General features: G+C 40.7%; 1 protein-coding gene across 1 annotated transcript in view; it reads left to right on the top strand.

Moving 5' to 3' along the window:
• LOC104075005 (astacin-like metalloendopeptidase) overlaps positions 1 to 7819 on the top strand; it is a gene marked incomplete at its 3' end in the record, with an annotated part of 12997 nt that extends 5178 nt beyond the window's left edge. The window contains exons 7-12 of the mRNA XM_009575331.1: positions 2144 to 2225; positions 3128 to 3255; positions 5039 to 5154; positions 5586 to 5811; positions 6925 to 7043; positions 7597 to 7819. Of these exons, the coding sequence (XP_009573626.1) occupies positions 2144 to 2225; positions 3128 to 3255; positions 5039 to 5154; positions 5586 to 5811; positions 6925 to 7043; positions 7597 to 7819 (894 nt within the window). The remainder of the gene's footprint in view (positions 1 to 2143; positions 2226 to 3127; positions 3256 to 5038; positions 5155 to 5585; positions 5812 to 6924; positions 7044 to 7596) is intronic.
• Positions 7820 to 13337: the final 5518 nt, after the last annotated feature.

The following is a 13337-nucleotide window of genomic DNA, read 5'->3' as shown; positions in this document are numbered from 1 at the left end:
TAGGGAAAAAATGTAAAGTTATGCAGGGAGAAGGAAATGAAGAAACACAGCTATGTTCATGAGGACTGTTAGTGTACATCTCCTGTAAAAACATGCTGCTGTTAACAGTGCTGACGGCAGAGCTCCCCCTGACCTCAGCGGTGCAGAACTAGACTTCAAGACCTTTTGCAGCTTCCCAGCTCTCCCACACAAGCTGTTTCTCTCTTGCCAGGACTGCGGTACTGTGGATGTTTGCTGGATTTTGTTTTTATCCAGCAATTCACCTTGGAAGCCATCCTGCTTCTTTGTTTGGACAAAATGCAGCCTGATCGGTTGCTGTCCACTTAGCTACTTGAAACTCAGATTGTTTTTCCCAAACTTTTTGGGGAAAAAAAACTGTATTCAGAGTCTTCAGCCAAAGCTTCCTTTTCAGCTCTTCTGAGTCATTACGCTTAGATTCTGGGAGAGGTAGGGGTTTTTTTTTTAGAGTGGAAAAGATGGGTTAAGTCCCCACACGTGTGCAGGTCTAGACAGCCAAATCCATCTGGCATATGATGAGGCAGATACAGTTTTCTGGCAGCGCCTCTGTCCAGCCAGGCTGCTGTTACTTTTTCTTTTTTAGCAAACTAGTTCAGCAAAGCATTTATGTGCCAAACAGTAGCCATATGCTTAAATGTTTCACTGCATTTGAACTGTGTTCTCTGTTCATCACCTCAAAAGAAGCTGTGCACTTGCTGATAATTTTTTCTGAAGTCAGTATAGCAGATAAGAGGAACTGAGATAAAAACCTAACAGAGTCAGGACAGCCAATGCTGTCGAGAACCAGTTTGAGACTTAACTGAGTTTTTGAGCTATGAAAAGCTCCGAAGTCATGTTTATCCCCAAACTTTCTATAATTCAGGATTTTGAAGCTTCTCTTTGCATTTCCTAGCCCTCATTGGGACCAGTGCTGAAGGACATTACTGGAAGAGACTGGCTCTGATTGCAAGCCTGCCAGCCAAGTTGTGCAAACTCCAGAGATTTTTCTGACAAGCGTCCAATGCTGAACTCTTGTCCAGATGGTTTGTGGTTTACAAACCACTAGTTGCAATAATGAAGGTACAGATGTTGAACTGGAAAGGAGTTCTCGGTGGTTAGGGCATTAGCTTCAAGGCCAGGCTGACTGCATTCAGCTCCCTGCTCTGACATTGCTTGCTTGGCTGTCTTACCATGGACAAGAGACCGAGGGAGCAATTCGTATTCATGCTCTCCAGTCAATAGAAATAGGTGCCTTCAGATGAAACTCCCTCCAGATGTGTGTCTCTCTCTCCCTCTCTCTCCCTCTCCTCTGACTATCCTGGAAGCCTTGATGAATAGCTTCAGTGCCTAACTTAGAGAAATAAAGCTAGGTGACAGGAATTCCAGTCTGTGTCTCTGGGTCCTGTATCAGTGTAATGCTTTCTTACCTCATATGGGCTTTTTAAGGCTAAAGAGACGAAAAGTGATGAGTTGCTCAGCCACTATGATGAGGGGGGGTATATCAGCAGCTATATGCAGACAGAATGTTTCTAGCTGATCTTACTGAATGCCCTTGCTTCATGCGAATCATGTAATTTCACTGTAGTCACTGCTGATGGATTTGACCAGAAACAAAGCCAGAACATGGCTGATAACATGTCCTTTGGTGCAAGTAACAGGCAAACTGTATATCCCTTTTTTTTGTGGTCTTATAACCCTTTGGTGGAAGGATTCAGCAAGATAGGTCACCCACACATACCTCTGAATTTTTGATCTAGATGCTCAGCTAGATTTCCCTCTCAAGGTATGGATGCAGCTTTGGGGACATAGGTTGGATGCTTACAATGTTCAAGATAATGCACTGAAATATATTTGGAAACACCCTAATGAAGATGGACAGATGAATACCTTTACTTGAAGAGTGGAACGGATTCATTGATTATATAAAAATTTTGACTTATTTGATTCAGTTTATATTATGAAACGTACTAGACTGAGTGAAAATGGGTTCCCATGGGCTTCAAAAGGCTCTGGTGCTTTTGATAGATGCAAGATCTCATGAGAACAAGTATTTGTATCCTAAGTTACTCTTAGGATTACAGCAGGTAGTGTACTCTTTAAGCAGCAATAATTGTTCTGACTGAAATGTGGCTTTCCTACCTTACAGGGGAACAAGGGAACTTTGGAAAAGTGAATTCCAAAAATCTGGGCCTTCCCTATGACTACTCTTCAGTGATGCACTATGGCGCGTAAGTTGTTTTCTGTGGTGTCTTTTCAAAGGAACAAACAGCTTTCAGATCTCCTGCTCAGATCTAGGAAAAAGGAATTGCTCTGTACAGGGAATTACTTTTGCTGTTCACTTAAAATTGAGTGAATGGACATAATTAAGGGTGAGCATACTTCCTTTGTCAGCAGGACTCCTGGAAAACAGAGCTGATATGGGTAGGACAATGTTTTCTTTCACTGTATTCCTGTCTCTTGCTAGCGGCCTTTGACATGGCTATGGTCCAAAGTCTAACTCTACTGAGTCACTGATCTAAAACAGTTCTGAAGTCTGAATAATTTCAATAACGTAGTAATAGCTTATCATAGACAACTATTTAGATACAGAGAGAAGAAAGATGGAATTTTTTTATATCATTAAGATGTTGTGTGCTGCCTCATATTCATCTGGGAACACTGTCTAAGGTTGCATTTTAGTCCACAATGTACAAGCTTGTATCATGTACTTTCTCCTTTATTTCCAACAGCAAGTAACAACTTCTGAACAAAACCATGAAATAAAACTTGTCTAGCAGGAGGCAGGAAATTGCAGATAGCAAATAAACAATTAGTAACTGAGACAGAACTACTACTGTTCCTCTGCCTCTGGAACCATGAAGGTGGGATTCAATTCATTTTGCCAGGATATTGGCAAAAGCTCTACTCACTTAGGACAGTGCAGCTTTTTCTTGTTTCTTGCTTTCAGCTGCTGCACACAAAATGGTTGCCATGCTGGTCCTCTTCAGAGAAGACTAACTGGTCTCTGAGAAGCTTCTTGCCCTTTTCCATTGAAATTCTGTGCATGTGGTACATGAATATGATTATGCAGTTAGAGAACTTCACTGTTTAAGAGAAGTGATCTAGAAATGTGATTTCCTTATTTCTACAGGTATGATTTTTCCAGCACTCCAGGGAAACCAACTATCGTACCAGTTCCTGACCCCTCTATACCCATTGGGCAGAGAGACGGGCTGAGTAACTTGGATGTAGCTAAAATCAACAAGCTCTACAAGTGCAGTAAGTGCTGTAGATAGAAGGCATGTGAATCATTATACAGCTGATGTCTGTAGGCACTGTCAGACATCCCCCAAAGGAACTCAGCCCACAATCCTTTCATGTCTCCCTCACTCTACAAGAGGGCTGGTATGTGTGTGGAAACCTGTCCCTGTGCCAAGCTACTGCTTCTTGGAAAGGACAACTTACTTTCAATAATTCACTGTCATTCTGAGTTATCCTCACCTAGTCCCTGCTCTTTGACATAAGCAAAACTCATCAGAGAAATCATGGTTGCTCCCTCTGTCAACTTCTCATTTCAGGAAAGTTCTGAAGGTTGCAAAACATGTAAGTTATCCTCAGCCATGATTATAGCTTAGAGTCATGTGCATCAATAGTGCCAGCAGGTTTGTGATTTCTTTCCATTAGAAAATGACTGCAGGGCTGTAAGTATGGGTGCCATTTAGGCCAGAACAGATTAGAACAGGCCATTTAGATCAGAACATCTCTTTGATGGGAATTCCCCAGGCTTTTTGTACAGTTATCTACTTCCTTGCCCCATCCATTTCTTAACTCATCATGGTGGTATCTTAAGGTCTAGAAATACCTAGCATTCCTCTGTAGCAGGAACTCTTCAGTTGAGATGCATAAAACACAGGTAAAACACCAGACGTGCTCCTGCAATGCACGGTTTTTGCCTCGACTCTCAGTATGTAGGCTAATTGATTTGTATGATATTTGACTTTTCTGAGGTGTTATTCAATTAGTTTCCACCAAAACAGCATGAAACATTAGCATGGCCTAAATATTAGTGTACCGCATTTTGCTCTGAATTGTGTTAGAACTTAGTTAAATAAACATCAGTAATTAGTGGGAATCAACATTCCTTCAGTTGGATAGTTAGGTACAGAAATCATTGCTGAGAGTGGTTCCTCCCAAATTCTTAACTTCAGATAAGACAAGTTTACAATGTAAGTGTCTGTCATGGTCTCAAAGACAGTGATAACAAGTATTTAATGGTATTTATTCTTGATAGTGGGGCTGGGAATGAATCATGCTTCAATACCATTATTATGTAATTTCATAATTAAATCTGTATGTTTTGGAAGAAAAGGGCTAAATTTAAAAAAAAAAAGGAGAAAAACTCAGGCACAAAAAAAAGGACAAAAAGTCTGGTTTTCTCAGGGAAAGTAGGGAGCAAGAAAAAAATGTCATAAATTCATATGTTCAGATGTCATATATTCCTATTTTGTAATTTGGAGAGTTACACATAGTGCAATAAATGAAGACTACATGTGGAAAGATGAAAGACAGCTGAGATCAGACTTTGTATACCAGTCACTAGGCCTGTAGCTTGACTTCAGTGCTCGCTGTTACTGTTTTCCCCCAGTGACTACCCTCTCTGCTTTGACAGAATCTAGTTTTCAAGCTTGATTTTTGCATATGCTTATGAATACACACACATTTGCTGATGGGAATTGATGTACTGATGTCATTGAAATTACTCCTGTGATTGAGGTTAAGGAAGCTCCTGAAAGATCCAGGCCTTTTTTAGTAAACTAAAATATGTGAGTGAAGCCCTACTGTCTTTAAAAAAACGTTAGTAGCTGAAGCAGATAAGTTTATTTCACTTGCAGGTTTTGAATAATTTTTACACTAGGAACATCAACACAATTGTAAGCATTATAATTCATTTCTCTCTTACAAGCTTGACTGATGCAAATGGTTAGAGAGACTTGTCAGGTGTTTCTGGAAGATTTTTGTGCAGTTTTCATTCTCTTCAACACTGTTTGGTTCTTCCCTTCAGATTGCTGTAGCTCTGTGTTGCCTAAATCCAAAGGCTCATTCTCTTCTGTCAATTACCCATCCCCATACCCGAACAATAGCAACTGCCTGTGGTTGATCCGCATCCGTCGAAGTAAGGTAATTTTTATTAGGAGAGAAAGGGTTTGAACCACAGTGTCAAGGCTACACAGCATTATTTCATTATTATGACTACCCTCTGGGAGTCATTTCATGGACCAAGACATTTATTTTGTTACGCAGTGAATGAAAAGACAGTCTCAACAATTTTCATAAGACTTATTAAAGCTATCAGATGCATTATTTAACTTGATTTTTATCCAGTTAAGATTGGATGGCTTTTTAAAGACAAGCAATAGTCAAACATCAATCACTGGGCTTAGCAATAGGGTAGCTAGGTGAAATTCTATTTTATTCAGAAAGTAAAATTTTAGTGATACGTGGATAGTAAAATGAATACGAAGTCCTAGTTCACTTCATAACAGTTAGATGGTTTGAATCTTTCCCTGTGTATAGCATTAAACCCGACATCTGTTTTCCTGTTTCTAAAGATTTTCCTGCAGTTTGAGGCTTTTGATCTCCAACCCTCCTCAGACTGTTCTTCTGACTATATAAAAATTTACAACGGAAACAGCAAGAATTCCCCTGTCTTGCTGGACAAATACTGTGGGAAGGGGCCACTGCCCTCCTTAGTGGCATCTGGATCGACAATGCTGGTAGAGTTTGCAAGTGATGACAGCATTACAGCCACAGGATTCAGAGCCTCCTACAACAGCGGTATGGACACTCCTTTACAGAGCTGGGAGAACAGCATTAATAGTATTTGTATGGAAGAACTGAAAATTTTGAACATGTACTCCAGAGTAGGTTTCTTCTGTGTTATTCTTTACACTTCCATAGCAATTGCTAATGCAGAAGGCTAGGCAATGATGGGGCTGAAGGTTAGCAGGAAACAGAAAAGGGGATGTTGCATGGGTCTCATGTTAATAATCCTGAGAACCCACTCATTCTTCTGAGAGCCTCTGCTAAGGCTTCTTCGCATCTTTAGAACAATTTCTTTAAATAAAAACAATGCAACGACTGTAACTAATAGGAGCAGCGCAGCCAAAGAGCACAAAGACTGCAGACCTCGACAAGAAATCTCAACCAATGAGATGTAAAGCCAGTATCTGGGCAATATGTTATTCAAGGTTTTGTGGCATTTTATGCAACAGGAGAGATACTAACCTTCGGTAACTTACACTTTCTGAATTAAAGGCTTTTGTTACGTTATGTGAAACATAGTGCTTACTGTAGTCACTTGAGGGGTGTCTGTTTCATGAACATACAAATGCGTTATGGACTGCTGGATAAAATTCTGTTGTGCTGCAACATGCTTTTAGTTAGAAGGCAGTAGCCCAAATAACTTGTTATTCCCTTATTTCAAGTCAAAATGCGAAGTTTTTTAAAGCATAAATTGAAGAAGTCTTAGAAATGTATCACTTTTACTCTTTTTGCATTAGTCTTGATGGAGTTGTTTCTAGATAGCATTAGATCTAGGTTGATAATGCAATCTTGAATACTTGAGCTAATTCTTTTCTGAAAGTGCAGTAAGTTAGTACCATTAGAATGCTGTGCTAATATGGTAACATTCAATTGTAATGACAGATATAGCTTTAGATGCAGCTGTTTTCCATCCTCCAAAGGTTATTTAGCAGCCAATTTTTTAGTTCCTTCAGTACAACTGTTGATACAAATACTAAGCAAAGAAATAAAATATGTCAGCAGTAGATTTTCATGGTAGCACATTTTTTCTTGGCTTGAAGAAAGAATACAATAAGCAAGCTCATTTCTACTGCCCAAATACTCTTGTTAATATGCCTTTCTCTGTTTTTCTCCTTTACTCCTCAGTGAATTGTGGAGATACTTTCACAGACTCACATGGAGTCATCACCTCTCCAAACTACCCCAATAAATACCCCAGAAACCGAGCATGCTTCTGGGTCATCAGTTCTCCAGTAGGATACAAGGTAAGGCACAGATGAATTCATTTCTGGGTTTCATCAGTGTTCGGTAATGGAATCTTTTTTTGCCTTGGACAATAACAGCTGTAATGTCACTTTTTGAGCAGACATTCTCAGAGTAAAAAATCTGAACACAAAAATCCAGTTTAGGAACTTGTGCTGGTTCAGCAGGGGAAAACCTTTACACATGCATGTGAACTCTTAAGAATTTAGCTTGTACCAGCAGACTTTGTTCAGAATAATCCCTAGGTAACAGTTCCCACTAGAAAACTGAAACATTGCACAGATGCTGTTTTTATATTTCTCTAGAGAAAAGAATTTAAAGTGTACAAGATCAATCTTGTCCCTTGCTTCTCCTTCCAATCCAAATGCTGATGAACTAAGCAAATAATTTGCTACTAATTTGCATTACAATATGGGATCAGGATGTGGCGCAAACACAGAATAAAAAGCAGTGCCTGCACATAAGGAATTTAGACTATTTGTGCTTGCTACATACAAAAGGTAAGAGAAGAGGATATAACCTGGAAGCAAAGTGCTTTGGTTGTCTTTTCTCCAGATATCTCTCAAAATGTTATCCTTTGAGCTGGAAGATAGTGACAGATGCGTCTATGACTACTTGCTCATACATGATGGAAGCCAACCTACATCACCTGCAGTTGGCCCTTATTGTGGGACAGAGAAGGTTGCAGACTTTACTTCCACTGGGAACTTTGTGCTGGTTGAATTTCACAGTGATATAGTTTGGGAGTTGCCTGGATTCGTGATGAGTTATACATTTGGTAGGCAGTACTATACAGACGGGAGTTGGAAAACAGAATGAAAGTAAGAGACCAGCTAGCCACAGGTAAAAGTCAAGATGCCACCAATTTCAGCAAAAAACAATAGCTCCCTGATACCTTTAAGAAGCCTAAAGCTTGATCTCTTAGTCTTAATGTCCACAGTGGTGTAATTTGCATGGTGAATTGTGGACAAAAATGTTCCTGCCCATGGGATGCTTCTGGCTGAGACTAAGCTTTTTGTTATAGTATTCCCATTGCTGGTGTTGCATGGCGAAATACAATAGCAGAAACTATGTAAGCAGATTTTCAAGAACTTCTAGTGTTAGAAACTGTGCCCATAAAAATTTCAGAATATGGCTACATAGCAACTTTAACCTGTATTCTGACAAATGTTATTACCCAACCCTAATGTGTATTCCAATATGCATACAGAGAAACCATCAGACACGTTTGTTTATCCTTTGAAGCCAAGCTCACTTATACAGTTCGTATAGGCACCTTAGCTTAGCCTTTTAGCACTTTACGCTGAAGGTGCAAACTAGGATGTTTGTACAGCATCTCAACTCAAAGAATTGCACTACTCCTCTGTGAGATGAACCAGGTCAGGGAACAGATTTAACTAAGAAACGATTAAGAGCGTCATGAACAAGCAATGAGGGAGAGGGAACGGAGTGAAGCACCTGTTGTTGCCACTTTGCTGTGGCTTGAGTCAGGTATTGAAATTGTTCATGGGGTATTACCAAAATATTTTTTTAAAATGAGGTCTGAAAACCTCATGCAAAGTCCACTGAATGTAAATGGAGCCAGTAACTTTGGAGAACATATTAGGTGTGAAGTACCTTGTCTATAGAGAGAAATCTTCCAACTCTGAGGGGACGTGTGACGAGGAGAAAGAAATCACCACTGTAGACAGCTAACACTTTGCCTTGACTTGATGTATTCAGAACTAAATGCTAGTGCCAAAGTGGAAGATGCCAAAATGTAATAAATAATAAAAGTTCTTGCTGCAATTATGCTTTTGTGAAGAAGAGCGTGTAGAATATGCCAATTTGCTTTCCTGGTGCTAGGAAGGCAGCCAAAAATTTTTTTAATTATGCTGACTTTTGGTTTTGTTTTTTTTTTTTTTTCCCAAGGATCTTTAATGTTTTCCTTTTTAAGCACTGGTTAATTTTCACCCTCAGAAGAATCGTAATTGATAAGTTGTGGACATCAGGGTTTAGAACTTGCTTGCATCGTGGTGGGAAAGTGCATGCGCAGCAGGCAACAAATATATGTAGTTCTTACAAGCTCCTGTTTTCTGGCTATAAAAAGTACTCCTTCATTTAATTTGGCTCACTATTTAGATTGGCACCTTTCTGGAGGATGTAACAATTTCAGCAGCATGAGAGAAAATTAAACTCTATTTCTATTTTTAATCTCACCTTCAGACTGTACAAAAGCTAATTCTTCACCCTGAGGCTGAGGACTTTTATGGAGGTGCAAAAGTAATAACCCCATGACAACTGTTGTATATAAAGTTGAATGGGTCCCTATTTAAAATATACAGTGCTGAATAGCTGTGTAACTTGAGTATTACTTTAGATTCCCTTCCCATGGCCTGATGCGGGGCTCTACATAGGTCCAATGTTTTAGATGTTCACCCATATTTGGTAAGGGAGCACAAACAATATGTTGAAACAGCAATGTAACACATACAGGAATATTAGCCTTGCACCTTGTCCCTAGAAATACGGTGTTAAGCAGGAGTCTGAGATGTGGCAATGTGACTTGATCAGGGTGCTTTATTTGTAAGCAAGCCCTTCCTGCAGGCAAGTTATAAGCCCTAAGGACACACAGCCTGGCTAAAGAATCCAACCTCATTTGTTTTGAAAACAGTAATGATGTAGAAATGCATTCCTGAACGTACAGACAGGCTGAAATATAATGTGATGAATAAGTCCTCCCTTTCATAGGAAAGGCTTTTCAGTCTGAGATCTGAAGGTTCCATTTTTCATGAGTTCTGTTAGGGGTCCTTGTTAACCGCTTTCCTTAAGGGATATGCACGTTAGCTGGAGCTTCCACACATGCTCCAAACCACCTCCTGACCCTGTGCAGACATCAAAACCTTCAGCTTTCCTCTAATTATTGCTAAAATCTCTGGTTTCCTGCCAGCAGCCTGCACTTTAGTTATACATTACTCGTCTATAAATCTGTGGCCCACCAAACAGGAAAATGCAAGATACAAAACATCCTGATGAATGGCATCCTTCTTATAATGACTGCTGCTCATTTTCACCCATAGTTAGCTGCGAATCTTAAATGGACAAGCTGTAGAATTCACAAACCCTGCTAAGAGCTTAGGTGTACCCAACTGCACAGTGTAAGGGGACTTGAATCTAACAGGCAATAATCCTCCCACAACAGGCGTTGCCCATATATAAAAATTATTTATAAGCTTACTATTAACATTCATATTCTGAGATATATTAATTAAGAGTGACCAGCCAGTAGACACAATGGACAGTATAGCTGAAAGTTTAGGATTCAAATACCACCATAGGAGGATTTTGAGAGGTTCTAATGAAAGTTCAGCATTGACTTAACAAACCTTTGAAATCCAAGAGGTAAGGATTTAACCTTAAAAAACAGAGGTATCTAGCAGTGATGAGTGTATATATATATGTATTCCCATATATGTACATACCTCATGGAACAAACAGGTATTACCTTAATGGCATACAAAACCAGATCCGTGTTAAGAGAGACCCGCTTCCACAAGCCTGTGTGTGTGGAAGAGACAAGAGTGTTTGTGTCCATGAATTCCAACCTTACCTGCTTTGGGACTGTCTGGGTTCCTATCTGGGAGGCAAATCAGGGCCTTTGAGTGGTATGCTTTTGTAATCTGTAAGAACCAGAACAGAGATCTGTCAATTACTGCTCTAGGAGAAAAACAGCTGTGAATAAAGCACTATAGAAACACACAAAAAATGTACTACTCATAGGGTCTTTTTTTGTGTTTAATTTAAAACACATTTCTCTTACGTAAGTAAATAACTGTGGTTGAGACGATGCTTGCTTGCATGACTAGAACCCCAATGCCTGACAGAAAATAAGGACAGCTTTTGGAATGCTGGTAGTACAGTTGGTTCCTCATCTAGAAGAAGAAAATGAGCCTACTGAAACAGCAAGAGAGTACTGAAACTCGGTTTTCAATTCCACTGTGGTGATCTGCCCTTTTTATCACAGTGAACTGCAAGGAGAAACATTACAGCCTGGGAGACTTAGTAGGCAGACGGCCACATTTTGAATTAATTTGAACTTTTTCAGACCAAAGGTTTTACTTCTAGATGCGTTCCACTATAGTAATCAAGCCCCAAGATTATCGAGGCCAAGTCTAATACACTGGGGCACAGTTTCACAGCAAGCTAGAGAAGAACACAGCATTTGCAGCTATAACTATGCAGGACAGAGAATATACAACTTACTGTACAATTGAATTTGACAAGGAGAAAACATATGAACCAAAGACCATTTAATCTCTCCTACACTTCAAACTGAAATTGAAAACCATGTGGGCTAAGTCATCACTTAGGATTTTAATAATCGGAGTTCCCTTTATCATGGGAAACATCTGCAGGCAAGAGAAGAAAATAAAGAAAAGCTGCTGCTGTTCAGCTGCCAAATGGCTGCCTGGTGCAGGAGCTGGAAGAACTGTGGGAGCCGGGCCCCCTCTGGTGGGCACCAGCAGGGGAACGGGAGAGCGAGGTCGTCTCCTGGCCTGGTCACGACTCTCAGTTCCATCCCGCCAATTCAGCTGAGGTGTTTCTGAACAGGTAAGTTCAATTTCTTTAACTGTCTTACTCCATCCCGTGCACCTCTGTTGGTGGTGCTCTCTGGATAGGAAGGTTCTTTGGGTTGCTGCTCATATTTTGTATTAAAAAATACAAATTACACCTATCAGTCGGTAACATTCAGATTGAAATCTCCTCTTTTCCCATTGACCAGCTCAACAGCAAAGACAACATCAAATGAAGTCTTTTATTTGACTAAATTCTGTTTTATATTTGTCTTGATTCCTTGCTTTATGCCTATAGTACCTGGAATTTCCAGGTGGCCTCTAATACAATTGCTGGACAGGTACGAAGTTTAGCTTCCAGTTTTTATACAGTTGTCTTGCTAATGTTCTTCAGCATTTAAAAAACCCGAAAGCTTGAGAGGGGAAACCCCAATTTTTTTCCTTTGAATTTAGCTTTGTTCAGATATTAATGAGTCTTACTTCCTTGAACAGATGAGTCAGTTTCCTAATTTAATTATGTAGGTCTTTACAGTGTGGACTTATCTGTTAAACTGGAAAGAATGCAAAATGTAATGCAAACCCACACAATTAACAAGATGACTCATGGGAACCAATGGTACCTAGAACTACACTCAGTAACTTTATTTTACAAATACTGTAGGACATTGACTTCTGAAGGCATGCAAACAAACACTGTCAGAATGTGCTGGTTTTGGCTGGGGTGGAGTTAATTGTCTTCATAGTAGCTAGCATGGGGCTGTGTTTTGGATTTGTGCTGAAAAGTGTGGATAACACAGGGATGCTTTCGTTACTGCTGAGCAGTGCTTACGCAGAGTCAAGGCCTTTGCTGCTCCTCACCCCACCCCACCAGCGAGCAGGCTGGAGGTGCACAAGGAGTTGGGAGGGGACACAGCTGGGACAGCTGACCCCAACTGACCAAAGGGATATTCCATACCATATGGCATCATGCTCAGCATGTAAAGCTGGGGGAAGAAGGAGGAAAGGGGGATGTTTGGAGTGATGGCGTTTGTCTTCCCAAGTAACTGCTACGCATGATGGAGCCCTGCTTTCCTGGAGATGGCTGAACCCCTGCCTGCCGATGGGAAGTAGCGAATGAATTACTTGCTTTGCTTTGCTTGTGTGCGCGGCTTTTGCTTTGCCTATTAAACTGTCTTTATCTCAATCCATGAGTTTTCTCACTTTTACTCTTCTGATTCTCTCTCCCATCCCACCACGGGGGAGCGAGCAAGTGGCTGTGTGGGGCTTAGTTGCCGGTTTGGGTTAAACCACGACACAGAAGTACTGGCTGAGGATAACTGGAGTTTTGCAGTTCAGCTCATTTCATGCTCTTCTGAACCACCATCTCACCACAGGTTTAAGGCAAAAAAACAGAATAACTTGAGCGCAACCCTATCAGCATTAGAAAATACAATTTTTATCTTATTAACACCCAACGACAGCTAATGGGCAAAAATGTAACGCCCTACTAACTGTGTCTGCTGTACTGGGAGCATGGCACACATCGGCGTACGAGGCAGTGATGCCATACTGAAACTGTTGTAAGCAATTGCTTAACTACGTAATGTAAAAGCAACGAAGCACGCAGCCTGCCGGTCCTCCCTCTCCCACCTCAAAAGTGGCAATGCCTTTCCTTGCTGTGGGAACAGCAAACATCCGAGAGCTGGGCCGGGGCACGGAGGCCCCTGAGGGGCGGGGAGGCTGAGGCGGCGCCCACCCCGTGGC

Source organism: Fulmarus glacialis, unplaced genomic scaffold, assembly GCF_000690835.1.
Source record: "Fulmarus glacialis isolate BGI_N327 unplaced genomic scaffold, ASM69083v1 scaffold26663, whole genome shotgun sequence".
NCBI lineage: Eukaryota > Metazoa > Chordata > Aves > Procellariiformes > Procellariidae > Fulmarus > Fulmarus glacialis.
This window is presented reverse-complemented; position numbering and strand designations above follow the sequence as displayed.